The following is a 19165-nucleotide window of genomic DNA, read 5'->3' as shown; positions in this document are numbered from 1 at the left end:
TGTACATTTACTTGAGATCATATATATATATATATTTTATATACATATTACTCATTTAGTATACAGATTCCATGAAGTATGTATTGCTGTTTAAATATTTTTGATAAAGAATTTGAGACTCAAAAAATTTAAGCAATTTATATTCAGCCATAGCGGAAAGAGTCAATTTTGAACTCCATGCCATTCTTATTGCTGATGCTTTACTCTGTATTATTATTATTGTCAATGTACTCTGTCATATCCTCTATTAAGTTATAAGCTAATAGATAGCAGGAATAATTTTATTTAATTCATCTTTATGTAAACCTATAACGCATACCATTAGGCTTTGTTTGTCCTCATTCTGCAGTCTTTTCCTTTGATTCTTTATATGGAAATCTGGTCTAGTGACTGGCTAAAAGGTCAAAGAACTGAATACTTCTAGAAATATACATCTGGGAATACAGGCCTTAGCCTAAGGCTGGGGTCAGAGAACAAAACTGCAGACAAAGGTCAAAGTTTTGGAGGTAGTCTACTACTTATAAACAGAGGGTCCCAATTAATCCTGAATCCCAAGAGAAGATCAGAATACGAGGAACCAATGTTTAGTTTGAATGGATCTGCTAATGATGAATTATATAGGCAGTGGCATAATAGGGCAAGATTATTCAATTTCATCGTGGATTGATTTATGAAAAACAGACACAATCAGAAAGAAGAGGCAGGTTGTAATGACACAGACTCCTGGCCAATGACAGGGAGCTGATTGAAAGGGTTAAAGGTACAAATAAAATAAAAAGTCTAGGCCTCAGAAATTCATAATAGGAGAGGCTAGGAGGTGCAGTGGACATTTGAAATATACTTATAAGTTGGTAGATAAAAGGAACTTCAAATTTCATTTTGTAAAATTTTACATATTGTATACATTCATCCGTATTTATATGTATATATGTACATACATATAAATGTAAAAATAAACATGAGTAAATTGATAGAAACCTTCTGAAATTTTTAGAACAAATATAAAACAATGCATATGATTCTGAAAAGCATTGTTAAAAGGGTGTGAAAAATCACACACATAGAGAAAGAATGTTTACAGCTTAATCTTCTAATAATCCACTTTATTGTGGCAGCTTCATGCTTTGTCTGGGTAATATTTTATATTTTTGAATTTCGGAAATGATTGGGTATTGGCTTTTAATACTGGTGGCTTAATAAGCTCAAATATATCAACATAAAGTTCAAGGTACTTTAAAATGAGATTTTAAAAAAAAAAAATTCAGGCAACCGCTCTATCAGAAAATAGATCTTTAGTATGTGTAATAAATGAGTCTAAATGAGTAATTAAAGTTCAAACTGCAGGCAGATTACATTTTTTTGTTAGCCCTTATAAATTAAACATACTATCATGAAACATAAAAAACTATTCTCCAGAAATAAAATTTTTGCTTAACTGAAATCTGTTGCTTTGCAACAAAGCTGATTTCATTCTTGACATCAAACATTTGGTGAATAGGTCCTCTGGGTATATGTTTGTCGTAGTAAAGTATTAGCTTCTTTTTTTTTTCTTTCCCAAGAAGTAAACACATTTTTCTCACAGTAAGCCATCCACTGAAAATCTATTGAATTTCAGCCATTCTATATTAACATTGGAACTTGTCTGGTTAGATTTACATTTGAATTCAGCAAATGTATAAAGCAAATAAGTATGGAACATTTCAAATATGTCCAGAAGCTTTCTATTTTAAAAATAACATTTATAATGTAATTTATTACTGCTAATTAGTTTTACCAATATATTTATATAAATTGGGTATACATACACTTAGATAACACTTGAGTTTCAAATTGTTGTTGTAGGAATTTTACCAAAAATACCATATTTCCTTGATAAATTCTTATACTAAATAGAAATGATAAGTTAAAAAAAGAAACTAATTGATGTTATGAAAATGACACTGGAAAGTATACAACCATGTGAATGTACTTAATTCTACTGAATTGTACACTTAAAAAGAATTAAAATGGTAATTATGCTGTATATGTATATTTTGCCACAATTTAAAATTTTTATAAAGTAATGTAAACAAAATAGTTTATCCCGCACAAAGAGCAGGTCTTGAGGAATTACTTTTTAGAGGACATTAAAAAACAAAATCCTCAATACATGTTGAAACTCTGAAACATTAAAGGCTACCTTCAAATGGTAAACACAATCTCTCTCCTGCCTATTTAGTGAAAATATCTAATTATATATTCATGAAATAATTATCAAAACACTCATCAAAATAATTATGTTTTAACAGGATAAAATGAAGGACTTTAGAAAAGGTAAGAAAAAAATTCTCACAGTGAGATCAAGTTAGTTTTTATGACACTTAATGTTTATCTTTTAAGTAATGTAAATATTTTCCTTAATATTACAAGTAGTTTATTTCCACTTTAAAGTTGGGTCCTTTGTCCATATTTATAGTTTGCATGAGTAAATAAAGTCTACAATGAAATTATTTTATTAAATTTTAATTCTATGCAACATAATGACAATTCTAGCTTTTATTTAACAGAATTTTAGAGGTTAAATCATCTGTTTTTGTGTGTGTATCTAGTGAAAATACAAATGAAATTCTACATAGGAAGAATTTTTCCTACTAAAGAGTAGCTGATTTAAAAAAAGGTATTTATAAATAATTTGTAATAATATAACGTCAATGTCACAAACATACATGGTACAAAGTCTTACTAGAAACAAGAGGAAGTAAAACAATCATTAGTTGTCGGTCTTGGAAATAAAATTCTCATGTAGGACAAGCATTTTGTTCAAGTAACCAGATCTGGCCCAAGACGGACTCATTCATGCTAAGCCCCACATCAGCAAACTAGAGAAACAGAGGCCTAGGTCAACCAACCAGTACTTGTCTCTTCAGCACAAATTACCTTAGCTGACTCCAAATCTTCTTAATACCCCATACAAGGAAAGTAACCTTGCTTTGACCAATCAGCAAATGTCCGTATAATGTCCTTGCTCTTCCCATTAAAGTACTAACCAGGCCAGGCCCTGCTTATCTTCCAAGATGAGACATGATCAGGTGTGTTCAGGGTAGTAAGGCTGTAGAGGGCTCATCTAGTCTGTACAACGTTCTTGCCTTGTACAATTCTGTGAAGGTTCTTTCTATCTATGAGACTGCATATTGTTTGATTCATGAATTGCTGAATAAAGGCCTATGAGATCAGTAAATCGTTGGCGGAAAAAAATTTCTTTCAACAACTCTGATGGAAATAACCAAGGCTGCCTTAGACTCAAATATAGAAGCAAGTTAAATACATGATTTTTTTTTTTTTGTAATTGAAGATAATCTTGGCTCTGTCTGCCTTATGGAATCACTGGTGCCTTATGGAAAGCTTTCAAGCAATTTTCATTATTAAAAATGTTCATCATAACAGGCAAGGCAATCTCTTCTTCAACATTTTCCCACAAATAATGCTGACAAAATGTCATCTTTCTGGAACATTTAAAAAAACAACCATCTTCAGATGTAAAATGTCATATTCCACATTTCTGACCTTTCTTTTGATTATAGAGCCATTTGTAATGCAATGACTGCCTCAACTAAACAATACGACAGATAACATTCATCCAAATGTCATCATATCTTCACCAAGAAAATAAAGCATGGTGATTAGCCCGTTTAGCTTTTAGAGTCAACTTTTGCAAAATCATCATGCTTCCCCTCCATTAAAAAGTAATGTTCTATCCCTACATACGAATGAAGTTTATTCCTTCTTTCAGTCAGATGATAAATGTCTTTAATTAAAAATGCTAATAACTGAACTCTTCCCCTCAGACCTATTAGTTATGCTGACACATAGGTGCTTCATAACTAAACTTTTTGCCTTAATCCATATGCAGAATATCTCTATATCTCTTTTGTATATTAGACTAAGAACAGATAAAGAATATGATTAATTTCCCACCCCCAAATTAGATGCAAATATGCACACATAGTGCAGCTGATTCACTGTATGTGTATGTATGTGTATATCACACATATTGTATATTCTTAGGAAAATATCTGACACTTGTTTTATACTTTCTAAAACCTTTGGAGATACAATTCTTGATTTGAGGAGAATATCAATCCTTTGATTTCAAATTTATGAATATTCTTATTTTGCAAGCTGTTTTAATGGCTAAAAACCACTCGTTTTTAAGTGTTTTAAAAATAACATTTAATCCAAAGAGATGAAATTCTATAAATGTGGTCTATACAAAACATATCACAGTAGACAAGCTAATATGTAGAAGCAGGGAGTAATGGTTAAGAAATGTTCTCCCTGATCAGGTTTACCAGTTTGAAATCGCATTTTACTGAGAAACAGCTTCACGGTAAGTCAAGTTGCTTATCTTCTCGAATGCTCAGTTTTGTTTTTTTTTTCTTTTAGTTCATAAAGTTGGAATAATAGTGTCTAATTTACAGGGCTGTTATGAGATTAATTGAGATGATATAGTATAAAATCTGGCACATACAAGCCCTAAGAATGCACAGAATGGAAAGTTTGTGACTTTCCATGTTCATGTGTATCTACCCCAATATCTTCCCTAAGATGTAAACTTTTATATCTATCTCTTTGACATCTCCAATGGATATCTCGTATCTAAAATATACTATATCCAAAAAATAGCTCTTGATAATTTATCCTAAAATTCTTCTATCTCCCAAATTTCTAAGCCAAATATTCTAGGACTCCTGTTTGATTCATCTCTTTTCCCAACTTTCCATACCTCGTATTCAATCATCAAGCCCCACTAGCTCTACCTTCAAAATGGATAAGATATTTAGCTTGTTGCCACCTCTACATGGTCACCTTATGCCAATACTATTATCTCCTTCAGGGATTGCTGTCATGGTCTTGTAACCACCATCTCTATTTCTGCTCTCATTCATCACCACTGCCACAAAGCCAGGTCTCTTTTCCACGAAACCAGATCTTTCCAAAGACTTTTGTCATTCCCTGCCCAAAGCCCTAACAAGGCTTCACATCTTTCTTGGAACAAAGTTAAAATTCTTTATCCTGCCCTAAAACATTTGTGTCATCTAGTTTCTGCTTACTTTATACTCCAAGACTTCTTTTCACCCTTGTCCCCAGCCTTCCGGCATTTCTTGCAGTTCTTTGGGTGTGGTCAACTTGATCCCTGTCTCAGGGATGTTTCAACTGCCAGCAACACTGTTTCCCTAGACCTTCACATTTCACTCTCCTGACTATACTATCAAAAATAGTAACTCTAGTTCCTCACTCTTGTGCCACTCAACCTGCTTTATTTAACTTCATAGCATCTCATATCACTCCCGAGCTATGTATTATATTTTGTTTATTGCCTGTCCTTGAGGACAGAAACTTGTACTTTTTACCACTGTATCTCTAATACCTAGAAGAACTGGAAGAGACTGCTCCACAAATATTTTCTGACAAAACAATATCAAGATGGTTGTTGCACATTACTATAACCTATAGAAGCAGAAGAGTCTCATTAACTGTAATCAGTATTCACTTATAAAGTCTATTAAATTAGCTTCATGGGGGCGTCTGGGTGGCTCAGTCAGTTAAGCGTTCAACTTTGATTCAGGTTATGATCTCACGGTTCGTGGGTTCAAGCCCCGTGGGTTCAAGCCCCATGTCAGGCTCTGTGCTGACAGTTCAGAGCCTGGATCCAGCTTTGGATTCTGTGGATTCTGTGTCTCTCTGTCTCTCTGCCCTTCTCCTATTTGTTCTCTCTCTCACAAAATTAAATAAATATAAAAAATTAGCTTCATGGTTTGATTTTAATAAATGCAAATGACAACTGGCAGGGGTAATTGGTAATATTATCATCTTCTACCTGGAAATTCTAATGAACTTTTTTGTATCTTCTCCTACTTGGCAATTTAACATGAACAATGGCTAAATTTAAGCCTATTTTCTAAAGATCAATATTGAAATTACCGATTCTAGTTAATTTGCCTTCACTTAAAAATATTTTGAACATTTATTCAATGTATTTGGAAAAAAATAACAGTAAAATGTCTTATTCATTAAGGTATAAGGAACAGCATACAAGAAGAAAAGCTTTCTTAAAATAGCACTTTTGGAAATTTGTGTTATTCAGAGAGTCAGCAGATCCTGATTCATAAATACAGTATACATGAGCAAGAATTCGGTTGAAAGGCAGAAATCCTTGATATTGTTCTTGACTCTGTCACTCTCACTCTTCAAGTGCTGGCAAACTGCTACTTATTCCAGGTCTGAATTTTCTTATCTCAGATATAAGGAAAATAGACTGGCTCATCTCCCTCCAAGAAGTCCTCTGGCTATAAAATTATCATTTTAAGTCCAATGTCTCTAATTTGGAAGTTTTTCCATTTATAGTTCTCTTTCAAAATCCTTCCTTATTACACACTGAAATATAAATAACACTCCCTATTGTCATATCAACTTGTTTTACTGTTTTTTTCACACACTAATTCAGTTCCCTGAAAGAGTGGTGGCAGATGACTCACAGATTATAAATTTTCTGGTCAAGGGAAAAAAAAATCTTTAATTAAATATATATATTTGTACATTTATATATAACCTGGAAAAATTACTTGTATAAATGTATATCTATTGGAGTGGTTTATCTCAGCATCAAAATTTTCATGACAAAAGACAAAACAAGTGAATCTCTTCATATTGCATTTATATGAAAACTCAAAGGCCCTTGTTATTAAGCTGTGCGAAGTTAAATATCATACATGTGACATATTTTTGTAGCTAAAAGGGTGCCGGGTATTTGAGATATATAGAAGGCTCACACTTTGTTGCTTTGGGAAGAACTAAAGAATGCTTAAAGAATTGCCAAATGGTAACACTTCAAATGCATAGTTTCTTCTTATGAAGATTTTGAATTGGTGAATTAAATTAAGAAAAGGTAGCGGGCATAGCACAGAGTAGAGCAAGGCCTACCTAGAAACATCTAAAAGATAACAGAATTGAATAAAATCCAGAAGGTTCAGGGGAAAGTCATGAGAACATTGCTCAAACAGTACTTTAAGTATTTGAAACTGAATTAAAGCCATAAAATGCTTCAATGGGTCCTTACATATGACTGCAATTTATCACATCACACTAAACACTCCAGAGCCTTAAACACTTGTGCTGTTTTTCAAAGGAGAGGTCAATTTGAATGACCACAACCAATGTAGCAAAAACTTCTGGAATTTCAGCCATGAGTTTAAAAAGATTGGCACTTTTCCTTTTGGTAGGACCTTTGAAAAATCTGCAAGTGATAAACATACAACAATAAACTAAAAGCATGGTAAATAAATATGAAATAACAGTTCCATATTAAAATAACACGATGATGATGATTGATTATCATGACTTTTTACTCATTAAGTAAGTTTATCATTCAACAAATGCTTATAAGCACCTGTTATGCCACAGGTTCCATTCTGGGTGTTTCTTGCAATTCTTTTTTTTAAGTTTATTCATTTATTTTGAGAGAGACAGAGACAGCACAAGTGGAGGAGGAGCAGAGAGGGAGACAGAGAATCCGAAGCAGGCTCTGTGCAAACAGCTTGGGGCTCAAACTCATGAACTGTGAAATCATGACCTTAGCCAAAAACAAGAGTCAGATTTTTAACCTACTGAGCCACCCAAGCACCCCTCTGGCAATTCATTTTTGAACAAGACTTAGGAAATTTACATTCCATATACTCATGTATTACTTTAGGCATAGAATTTCAGATAATTAGTGTTAAGACAAAACCACAACAAGGCAAAGTGATACAAAGTGACACTGGAGAAAGGGGATTACATTAGACTGGTGGTCAGGTAAGTCCTTTCTGAGAAGTTGACATCTCACCTAAATATAATCAAAATGGCTAAAACATGAATGTGTCTGGCCTTAAAAAAAAAAAAAAAAAAAAAAAGCCAGCTACAGGGTAGAATACTCCAGACAGAGAGAAGTACTGACTGGTGCACGGAAGCAAAGGCAGAAGGCTGGAATTTTTAAAGGCCAAATTAACTGGCTCTCACGATTTGCAATAAAAGTGATGGCAATTAATCTACAGAAGCAAGCCACCTGATGGGTGACATTTACTGATTTTTGTGTGGCAAATATTTTCACACCTGCTGCTTTCAACCCATTGACATGATGACACTGAATGCAGAGCTGGAAGATGACAGTGGTTGAGTCTGCCCAGTCCAGGAGGGCAGGTGCCTGATAAAAGGTGGCAGTGGGTGGAAAAGGGATCGGATTAGAGAGGTGGACAGAGGCCAGGTCATTAAATGCCATGTGTCAGTGGTGAGAAGTTCAGGCTTTATTGTCAGAAACCACTGAAGGGTTTGTAAGTAAGCGATGGGGCATAATGATCTAATTTATAGTTTCAAAGTTCATGAGCTTCTTGAAGAATGTACTTTGGGGAGAAAAGTTAGGCAGTTAGGGAGCTATTATGTTAACCCTGGCTTAGACCAAGGTGCTGGTAGTGGAAATGAAGAAAAGTGGATAAATTCAAGATATTTTTTGGTATCTTTTTAAGGCAGAGTCTACTAGTCAATGTAGTTGTTGAATGTGGGGATGCAGAGAAAGAGGAATGAGGAAGGATAACAGCAATTGGGATATTGTGGACAAACACCAATTTATGGAGGGTAGGAAGGCAGTTAGAGTCAAAAATTTATCTGGGCTTACTGAACTTGAGATGTCCAGCAAACAGATTGACTAATATTAATGCCTAAAAGTAAATCATTCTCATATTTATTTCTGCCAATAAGTTTTCATGTAGAAATTAGTATACTCATTTTATCAGTACAAACATGAGGATAACTTACCCAAAGTTATGTAGCTAGGAAATGACAGAGGTGAGATTTAAACTTCAGTTTAACTACAAAGCTATGTATTTACCTTAGGGTATACTTCCATTTTGAAAATTATTTTTCTAAATTAATTTTTTAAGTGATTGCTTTGGGCTCCCTGACAATTCACTGCAACTTACAACATTAAAGTCATATCATTTTATTTACTGCACATATAAGAAAATGGTAAGGAAGACTCTTATAAGGAAGGCTACTGGAAAGAGAATGCCAAACCGTGTGAAGGGCATTAACTGCTTTACAGGCAACTCCCCTCTTAAAAGGAACTACACAGTGATGGGTTCTCTGTAGTACCTGCATTAACTGTGCCAGGCTGAAGCTTTAGCCTCCTAGGAGTTTGTACTTGGTATGAATTATTTCTATTTCTAGAAAAAAAATAACAGTGAGCAATATAGAATGAAGGGGGTTATTTATATTTTTAATTATAGTTAAACAAAATATTATTCCTAGTTGAGTTATACTTTCAACCCATTAAATTATCATTTAATAACTTAAGCCTATAGGAAAAAAATGAGGTAGAATTATCATAATCTGTTCTGGTTTTGTTATTTAGTGATGTAACATTCAGCTCCACATACACATGATAGTGTGGTTGTAGCTCACTTTATGCAGTAGACAGGAGTAAGTAGTTAGAGAGTTTCCAGACGTGTTACTTTATAGCCATACAGTCAGTAAATAAAAATATAATGAGAGTGCAATACTAATATTTTCTCCCCAAAAATATTCAAAGATTTAAAGGTTTGTGGATAAAAAACAAAAACAGAACAAAACAAAAAACACAGCTGTTTCAATTATTGCCATATTGCCAAAGTTGACCTATATCTGGGCTGCCATCAGGTAAGAATTTTTAAAAAGCAAAGGAAAAATAATTTGTGAGCTGGAACAAAACCGTCAAACTTTTTTTCTTGTTTAGACTACTTTGATATTTCCTAGTCCTTAGAACATGGCATATTTGAGAATAACCTGGCATCTGGGATCTAAAGGCTGTCATACTTTTCTGAGTTTTCTCATGTCACCTACCAATTTGACTTTTAAATCAAAGAAGTGAATCTGTATTTTAAATCCTGTGTCAGAAACTTCATTGTCGGAATACAAGATTAAACGGCAGACTCTGAAGCCTGATATCTCAAACTCATATTCTCTCACAAAAGTGGTTTGTGATACCCCAAGTATGCAAACGAATGGAATATAAAATCATTGGCACATATGAGTTTTAATGACTTTAAAATAATTTAGTCCAACTTCCCATACAATTTCTGATTGTTTTCTACATGATCCATTTTAAGTGATCTCTGTCTACCTAACTAAATACATTTCCTCCAGGAGCCCCAGACACAGCAGTTTATATCAAGGCAACTCAAAAAGCATTTTCATGAAAATTTGTGCTTTGGGACAAAGTTTAATAAATTCTCTAATTTTCAGGACTGCCAAAATATTGAATCTCAATCATGTCTCGCATCGTGCTCCCCAACACCATATTTAAGTCACTAAATGACAAAATTCCAAATACCTTAATTTTACCGATAATCTGAATTTCTGTAACTTATTAATGCTCCTATCTCAATATGGAGCAGAATCCAAACACACTTGGTCTTTCCATTTCTCACTTAATGGCAATAATCCTTCATAGAAATTAGAGTTATACTTCTATTATGTGTCCTGATATTAAGAATTCTAGATCCCTAACTTGCCTCAGGCTCAAGGCTAATGGCATCAGGAACTCACAGTTTGACTTGCTGGAATCAGGACTTGTTTCTTGCACAGTTTGCACATTTAGACCAATGTTTTATTGACTCTCCTCCTTGTGAAAGTTCCTCCTAACAGGCTCATTCACCCGTGTCTATCAGAGGAAAACACTTTTAGCTTTATCATTTCAAGGATTTTGTTTTCTCCCCCATATGAAGTAACCTTTTCATGTTGTCATTTTGATGGAGAAATAGCACTACAAGTAGTGGTTAAGTTTGGTGGTCAGCCCACAAAATCTTCTTTAACTATAATATGGCTGAACTATAGTTTTAAAAATCTGTGGTCTTCTTGAATGGTGAACATTTACTATATAATACATTCTTTGGAAGTTTGAAAAGAAATATCAGCTACAAATAAAAAAAAATTCTAAAGTAGCAAAGTATAAAATGAAACTTAATGTGAACTTCAATTTTTAAAAAATGTTTTTGAAACCAATACATCTAAATATCCTTTAATAAGAATCCTTATGTAGTGAGGGACAGGGCAAATATCTCTAAGAATTTTAAAGTATTTAAAGTGTATGAACTTCAATTCTTATTAAAATCATTATATATACTATGTGATAGGTATATTTAGCAACTTAACACAGGTTGTACCAATTAAACCTTATAATAAACTACTTTATAGTTATTATTATCCCCATTTTACCAAAGAAGATACTGACATTGAGAGAGATAACACACCTTGCCTGAATCACAAAGAAATTATGTCAGAACCAGGATTCATATTGAAATAGATGTAAAACAAAAGGTTTTTATCATTATATTATATAGATTATTACTGGGCTTGCTTTGCAAATAAAATAATTTTGTAAATCAATATTATTTTTTTCAAATTTGACTTTGCCTACACACAAAAAATTCAGTATACTCTGAACTTGAAAGGAAGCTATGGTAAGATCTGAATCATACTCGGCCACATAGCTGTGTAATCCTGAGCAAATTATTTAACCACTCTGAGTTTGGGTTTATTGTAAGTAAAATCAAAATAACACGCAAGGTTTTGAGATGATAAAGAAAAGTGACGNGGCCACATATATATATATATATATATATATATATATGAACAATTTCCTTTCTCTTCACAATATCTCCCATCCCTTGACGACATAGATCTACGCAAATAATTTAAATTCTCAGACTTACATGGTTGAAAACAGGCACTCTCGTCTACATGGCAACATTCTTCTCTGCCATGATTTTTGACTTGGAATGTTCCAAAGTACAAATTCTCTGATGGATAACTTGTGGGCTGTGCCTACCCTTCCCAGATCACCCTGTGCTGGACCCCTAAACCATGCAATCAAATCTTGCTTCCCCCTCGGGGATAACATCCATGTGACACACCCTCTGTGCGCGACTTTTATAGTGACTGGTTCCTTAGGCAACTAGATTTCTGATCCTGGTTTCTCCTCCTCCACTTCACTTTCACAAAGGCTATGTTCTCACACATGCCTAGCTTTGACTACACATTTCCAGTACTAACCGGAGAAGGAATCTAAGACTGGAGTGTTTTAGTAATAAAACCTTGGTTGTAAATATCTGACTATCAGTGTCTACTCAGTTTTATTCTCTTTTCTACCCAGGCGACTCTTGAAATACTGGATTGATATGAGCAATGTGGTAGTGACTGTATTTTTACATAGGAATGCTTACCCTTTGTACCTACTGACCGTGAAGCACATTACTGACTACACACATAATAAAACGTTTTAGAGGAACTTGGTTTAAACTTTCCATGGTTACCACACCATATTCTGTTCATCATTCCTCAGGGTTTTATAGTTTGCATAAAATGTAACACGGTCATTCACACCTATTTTCAAAAATGCAGAGAGTATGGTTTTCTACATAGTCTCAGATAATGACAATCCCAAAAGTAAATGCCAACAATATAAGAGCTTCCTGAATTAATAATCAGTGGCACTATCATCTGAATACTGACTATAAATCTATCATTAATTGTAATCTCAAAATCTTCTGCTCTTTTATGAGAAGTGGTGACATGAAACAATATATTGTATACTCCAAAATTGATCATATATCACAAAAATTATTAATGTTATATTCATCCAAAACATTTCATCAACAGTAAAACCAGCACATTTGTAAACTCAAAATTGTTCTTCTATATCAGTGTCCATACATCTACATAAATATATATCATATTCATGAAAATATAATTGTATTATATTTGTGTAATAAAATACACATATATTTGTATAATATAATACACAATTGTATGTGTGTGTATATACCTATAGAGAGAGAGACAGATATAGATATTTTTTTAATCATTTGAGGCTCCAATAAATGTGCCTTGGTGTGTGTATTAAATATATATATAACATATATATTTTTTAAGGAGTGTGTGTGTATGCATGTATAATTTTGGTCCTTTGAGGTTCCAACAAATGTGCTTTGGCTTAAAAAACAATTTCAACAAGATTTTAGAAACTATGTCAACATCATTAATTTTTTAATACTTAAATAATAAGTTGTGTGGCTATTTTTATAAATGAATGTTACATAGGATGTTTCATGATTCATTAATACCTCTGGAATTCAAGGATCAATTTATTCATTCAATGATTTATTCAACAAATATTTAAGCAATACACACTTTCTTAAAGGCATAACATTTCTTTGACAAATTTTTAATTATTTCAATTTTGAATTAGAAGTTTCAGTATTTATAGAGCAATATACGCAAAACAAAATGGTGATAATTAGTAATATTATTTTTAACAGATTGTATTTTTTACTACCTGCTATACAACTTTACATAATTACCGCTTCCAGACACTAAATGTCAACATATATTGATTTCCATTATTTCTATGGTAGTCCATTACATTGCTAACTCAGTGAGGATGCTGGGTTCTTTTGATCTCTTTTTGGAGCTCTGTGGGGCCTCATCATATGCCTATTATGGCTACTTACAAACTTGGAGGACTAATGAAGTAGAACTCTGGACCTACTCTATTATCACTATGACCAATTAGAACCATTGGATGTTTTAAAGCTTAGAATACTTGAAATGCCACATGGCCCAAGCGGTAAAGTATCAAGTTATCCTCAAAAGAGAAGGCTTAGTGGGCAGGGAAACATTTGGTCTTACAAGAATACAGCCCTGTTTGTACCGTACTCAAACCTTTAACACTTAGATATTTATACACGAATTTCACAAAGTGACATATGTGCTATATATTATATAGATACAATTGGAGTGCCAAGAATTCATAAATTCTTCAATAAATGTTTAATTTCATGGTAGACAAATATACTTTATTTATTTATATTATGAAGAAATTCTTCACAACCAGACAAGGCTTACCTGAATCTGTAGCTGTGATCATCAAGACAAAGTGCTCCTTTGTTTCGCGGTCCAAACTCTGTGTTACTTGAAGTTCTCCACTAGCTGAGAGAGTAAAAGCATTGTCTTCATTACCACCAAATAGAACATATGAGAGTTTGCTATTAGGACCTTGATCATCATCTCTTGCCACCACCTGAGGGAGAGAATAATACATGCCAGGAGTGTGAGTAAATCTAACACAATGTCCACCACAAGATACAATGTATCCTTAAAATAGTGAGGTAAGAGAGCCTGGGTAGTCTGTTAAGAGTCTGAATCTTGACTGTGGCTCAGGTCATGATCTCACAGCAGTGGGAGTGAGCCCTTCATTGGGATCCCCACTGACAACTTGAAGCCTGCTTGGGATTCTCCCTTTCCATCTCTTTGTCCCATCCCTGTTCACACTCTCCCTTTCAAAATAAATAAATAAACTTAAATAACATGAGATAGAGTCATATGTACCAATATTAAAAGGTTCCCGAGACACATTTTAAAGTTTCAAGTAAAAAATACAAATGGTACAGAGTGGTGTGTATTATTTGTGTAAAACTATATATACAATAAACTTATAGTATTTTTGGAAGGCTTCACAAAAATTTTAAAAGCAGTTCCATCCAGGTAAAGAGAGAAGTGAGTACAATTTTTGTAACAAAGTTTTCAAACTTTCTCACTATGTTTAGATATTACTGTTAGAGTGAAACAATTCAAAATACACAAATACATAAATGTGTGCAATGTGAGTATCCACAAAAGAACATAATTGTAATGTGATATTTTAATCTATGAGGAAATCAATAAGTTCCTGGGTATAATTTTCATGAACCTTTCCTTTTCAAGATTTCCTATATCTGCAGGTAAGCATTTAGGGAGACAATGAGGAAGTGGATGGGTGAAGCATGAACACTGTAGGGGATGGTTGTCTTTTGTGTATTTATGTAAAATATTTTTATAATTTGTATTTATTTTTGAGAGAGAAACAGGGAACAAGCAGGGGAGGGGCAGAGAGAGAAGGAGACACAGAACCCAACTGAGTAGGCTCTGAGGTGTCAGCACAGAGCCCTGTGTGGGGCTCGAACCCACAAACCGCAAAATCATGATGTAAGCTGAAGTCAGATGCTCAACAGACTGAGCCACTCAGGCATCCCAAGGGTTAACTTTCACATTAAATGTCTTATAGTGAACATAATATTTATTTGATTTAAATATACTGACCTGAAGAATTGTCCTGGGCAGTGTCCCTAAATTCTCGGGGACATTTACAGAATATGGAGATAGCTCAAACATGGGAACAAAATCATTAATATCCAGTAGAGCAATGCTGACAGTGGAGGTGTCAGTTCTGGGGTTACTGCCCCTGTCTGTTGCCTGAACAGTTAATGAGTAAGTAGGAGTTGTTTCTCTATCCAAAGGCTTAGCTACAGTAACGGCACCTGTGACAGAGTCGATGCGAAATTCCTGATTGGCATTACCATCAATGATGCCATAGCGAACCTGTCCATTTATACCTTCATCTCCATCTGCTGCATATACTTGTATTATATCTGTTCCAGTAAGTGTGTTCTCATTGATCTCCACTTTATACAAGGCCTGCACGAAAACAGGGTTGTTGTCATTGATATCAAGTACCATAACTACAACTTCTGTAGATGAAGAGAGAGCTGGTTGACCTTTGTCTGTAGCCACCACTGTTAGCGTGTAATTAGAGACCTCTTCTCTATCCAGCTCTCCAGTGAGCCTCACTTCACCATCAATGGTCCCAATACTGAACTTGTTTCCCAAAGGGTTCAGCAGGGTGTACTCAATATAGCTGTTTGGGCCACTGTCTGGGTCAGTTGCTTGAGCTTTGAAAACAATCGTATCAATAGGTGTGTTTTCTGGGATGTAGGTCAACTTAGGGGAAAGAAATGTTGGTGGGTTATCATTGACATCCAACAAAATAATGGAGACGTGAGCAGTGCTCGTGAATCTGGAGGCTGGAAGCTGAGGCCGGTCATGCACTTGAACAACCAGGTTGTAGAAGGACTGACTTTCCCGGTCCAAACTTTTAAGGACCTTCAGGACGCCAAGCTTGTCCACTGTAAACTGACCAAGGCTATCACCTGACGCAATGCTATAAGCCAACTGGGAGTTGATGCCTGAAACGGAAGGGAAAACGTTACATTTTCTTGAAAGTGTACTGATTACAGAGCAAGTTGTACCAAACACTCTGACATAAACCTTTGCGTATTTGATGTATGATGCCCCAAAGAGAACGTCTGGATGATTTCGCCACAGTTCATTTTTTTGTAAGTAATGCATACACATAATTCCTTGCCTGTTAACTTTTGATCTGAAAAGACGTTTGCGATCTGGTGAACAAATGATCTATATAACGTCTGCTATTTATCACAACGTTGAAACGCTAAATTACAAAAATAGACAGGAGAAAAATATTCAGAGGGCGGATATTTTTCTCTACATTTCCTTATTTCTATCACATGGTTTCTGAGGGCTGAACATTGACAGTGCCACAGTCTACGCTATTAGCCAAACATTTAGAACTTCAGTAATTTACTGAGGTTGACACCAATTTTCAGAGAAGGGTAATAAAATTTTCTGATGTATGGCATTAGTCGTGTTTTAAGTCTACTTTTACATTCCCTGTCAGAACCAATAAATACTTTTTAATTCTTATTAAGCATCTGGCTAATGGCCTTTGTGAAAATAATTCTCTCTCAGATTTTATTATGTACGTTTAATGTGTTTTAAAAGTATTCTTTGACGGAAATGTTAGCAGTAAAGTTACACATTAAAGGCTGCAAAAGTAAATGTTCACTCTATATTATTGGGCTATACTTAGATACTATTTTATCTATTTTCCTTACAACATGTGTCACTTTTTAATTATAAAAAATAATACACAATTTCTTATTTCAGAAAATGATTGCAGGGAATATTCTAACAAAAATTATGTGGATTGGCCAATTGCTGTTACTAAATAATTTAAAAGTAAATAATAGAGAAGCAGTGAAAACAAAAATAGAAATCGGATCTCATACTCCAGAGTCATGTTTTCTTCACTTGCACATAATGCTGTGCACATTTTTATATCTTATCGTAAAGATGTTGGGGGTACTGTAAGATATTAAAAGTATTGCTAAGAAACATATTGTGCATCTAAATAATTCATTGTTTTTAAAAATTTTTTAATGTTTTATTTATATCTGAAAGAGAGAGACAGCGTGAGCAGGGGAGGGTCGGAGAGAGAGGGAGATACAGAATTTGAAACAGGCTCCAGACTCTGAGCTGGCTGTCAGCACAGAGCCCAACACGGGGCTCGAACCCAAGAACTGAGAGATCATGACCTGAGCTGAAGTCAGACACCCAACCGACTGAGCCACCCAGGCACCCCTAGATAATTCATTCTTAACAAAGATTTTATACTCTCGGATTTAATGCTAGGGAAAATCTGTTGAGTTACATTAATTGCTGACAAATAGCTCCTATATTTCTGAAGTTAATTTAAACTACTTAGGCATCAGGGGTGCCTGGCTGACTCAGTCACTAGAGCATGTGACTCTTAATCTCAGGGCTGTAAATTCAAGCCCCATGTTGGGTTAGAGATTACTTAAAAAAAAAAAAAACTATTCACATGTCAAAAATGATATCTAGTCTGTGCCAAGAGTCTTCTAGAGTAATTTGATCACTCTTTTTTCTTTTTTTTTTTTTCTTGGAAAATACTCTTTCTTAGAAGTCTATGACTACTTGAGTTAGCTTTTACCTTTTTTTGAAACTTGTCATATGCCTTACAAGGACAAGTTTTAGTTGAGTAATAGGATTTTCTTTTCTACCAGTTAAGGATTACCTGATCTTTTAAAAAATGCTAGAATTACTATTTCCTTGTGATTTTATGGCCTCTATCTAATGTCCTTTGTCTATATGTTGCTACAGAGAAGAGATATATATGAAGATAACTTTCAGACACTGACTTATTCATAAAAATCTCCAGGATAAACAAGGATTGAATAGATCTTTGAAAAGGTAGAGTTGTGGCTTTTAATCTTTACAATTTGTTTATTTATTTTAAAAATAATTTTATATTTTCTTTATTTCTGAGAGAGAGAGAGACAGAGAAAGAGAGACAGCATGAGCAGGGGAGGGTCAGACAGAGAGGGAGATACAGAATCCGCAACAGGATCTAGGCTCTGAGCTAGCTGTCAGCACAAAGCCCAATGCGGGGCTCTAACCCACTAACTGTGAGATCATGACCTGAGCTTAAGTCGGAGGCTTAACCGACTGAACCACCCAGGTACCCCATAATCTTTACAGTTTATTGAAAACTATTTAGAAATGAACAACCAGTGTAAAGTTAAGAATAACTAGGACTCTGAAGATCACGAAAAATATGAATAAATAAAGCTAATGGAGGCCAAAGGTCAATTTACCCACAGGAGATAAAGAGAATTTTAAGATCTGGATTGAACAAGGTCAACAGCCTACTTCAACCCTTGACTTAAAATTCCACAGGAATGGTGGAAGAAAAAGTTCCATCAATTGGTACAAAAAAATTTCCGTCTATTTATAGACAGATTATATATATATTAATATATAATTTCTTAATTCAGAAAATATATATATCCCTAGAAAGACATTTAATTTAAAAGATTTTATTATATATTTTTAATATATGTTGATTTTTTACATAGGAAATTTTCTGCACTTATATCTAAATCCGTCAGTAAATATTGAGCTCCTATTCTTTAAGACACGAATTCAGACACAATTATTACTGAGGAAAAGTTATGAAAACATCTGGATAAAATAATACCAAGCAGATATATAAAATTTAGCTCTTTGAAAGCATATAAAATCTTTCATGCCCAAGATCAAAAGAAATTAGAGAAACTGACAAAATTACACATGGCTACAAAGTGATGGCCTAGCATTTCTACATAAATCAATTGGAATGCAAGCAATTAAATCAAGGATCTGAACACTCCGGTCCATCATATTTGCTACTTCCTTGAGGAAACAACTACATTTCAGAGGCAAAAAGAGAACATGATACCAAAACTTTACAGCCTCCTTGTAAACAGCAGACCAGCCTCTTTTTTTAAGGGAAAAACTATGGCGAGGTAGGTGGGTGGGGCAAGTAAGAAGTATTAAACTTTACCAAGAATTACGGAAAAAGGAAAGTTTGATTTTAATATTCAAG

General features: G+C 34.2%; 1 protein-coding gene across 1 annotated transcript in view; it reads right to left on the bottom strand.

Moving 5' to 3' along the window:
- The window catches only part of FAT4 (FAT atypical cadherin 4), a 176446-nt gene that overhangs the window by 59250 nt on the left and 98031 nt on the right, over nt 1-19165 (bottom strand). The window contains exons 5-6 of the mRNA XM_077770904.1: nt 15184-16106; nt 13951-14125 (exon numbers count right to left, since the gene is read on the bottom strand). Of these exons, the coding sequence (XP_077627030.1) occupies nt 13951-14125; nt 15184-16106 (1098 nt within the window). The remainder of the gene's footprint in view (nt 1-13950; nt 14126-15183; nt 16107-19165) is intronic.

Source organism: Crocuta crocuta, unplaced genomic scaffold (genome assembly GCF_008692635.1).
Source record: "Crocuta crocuta isolate KB4526 unplaced genomic scaffold, BGI_CrCroc_1.0 scaffold331, whole genome shotgun sequence".
NCBI lineage: Eukaryota > Metazoa > Chordata > Mammalia > Carnivora > Hyaenidae > Crocuta > Crocuta crocuta.
Note: the sequence above shows the minus strand (reverse complement) of the source record. Positions and strands in the feature narration are given on the sequence as shown.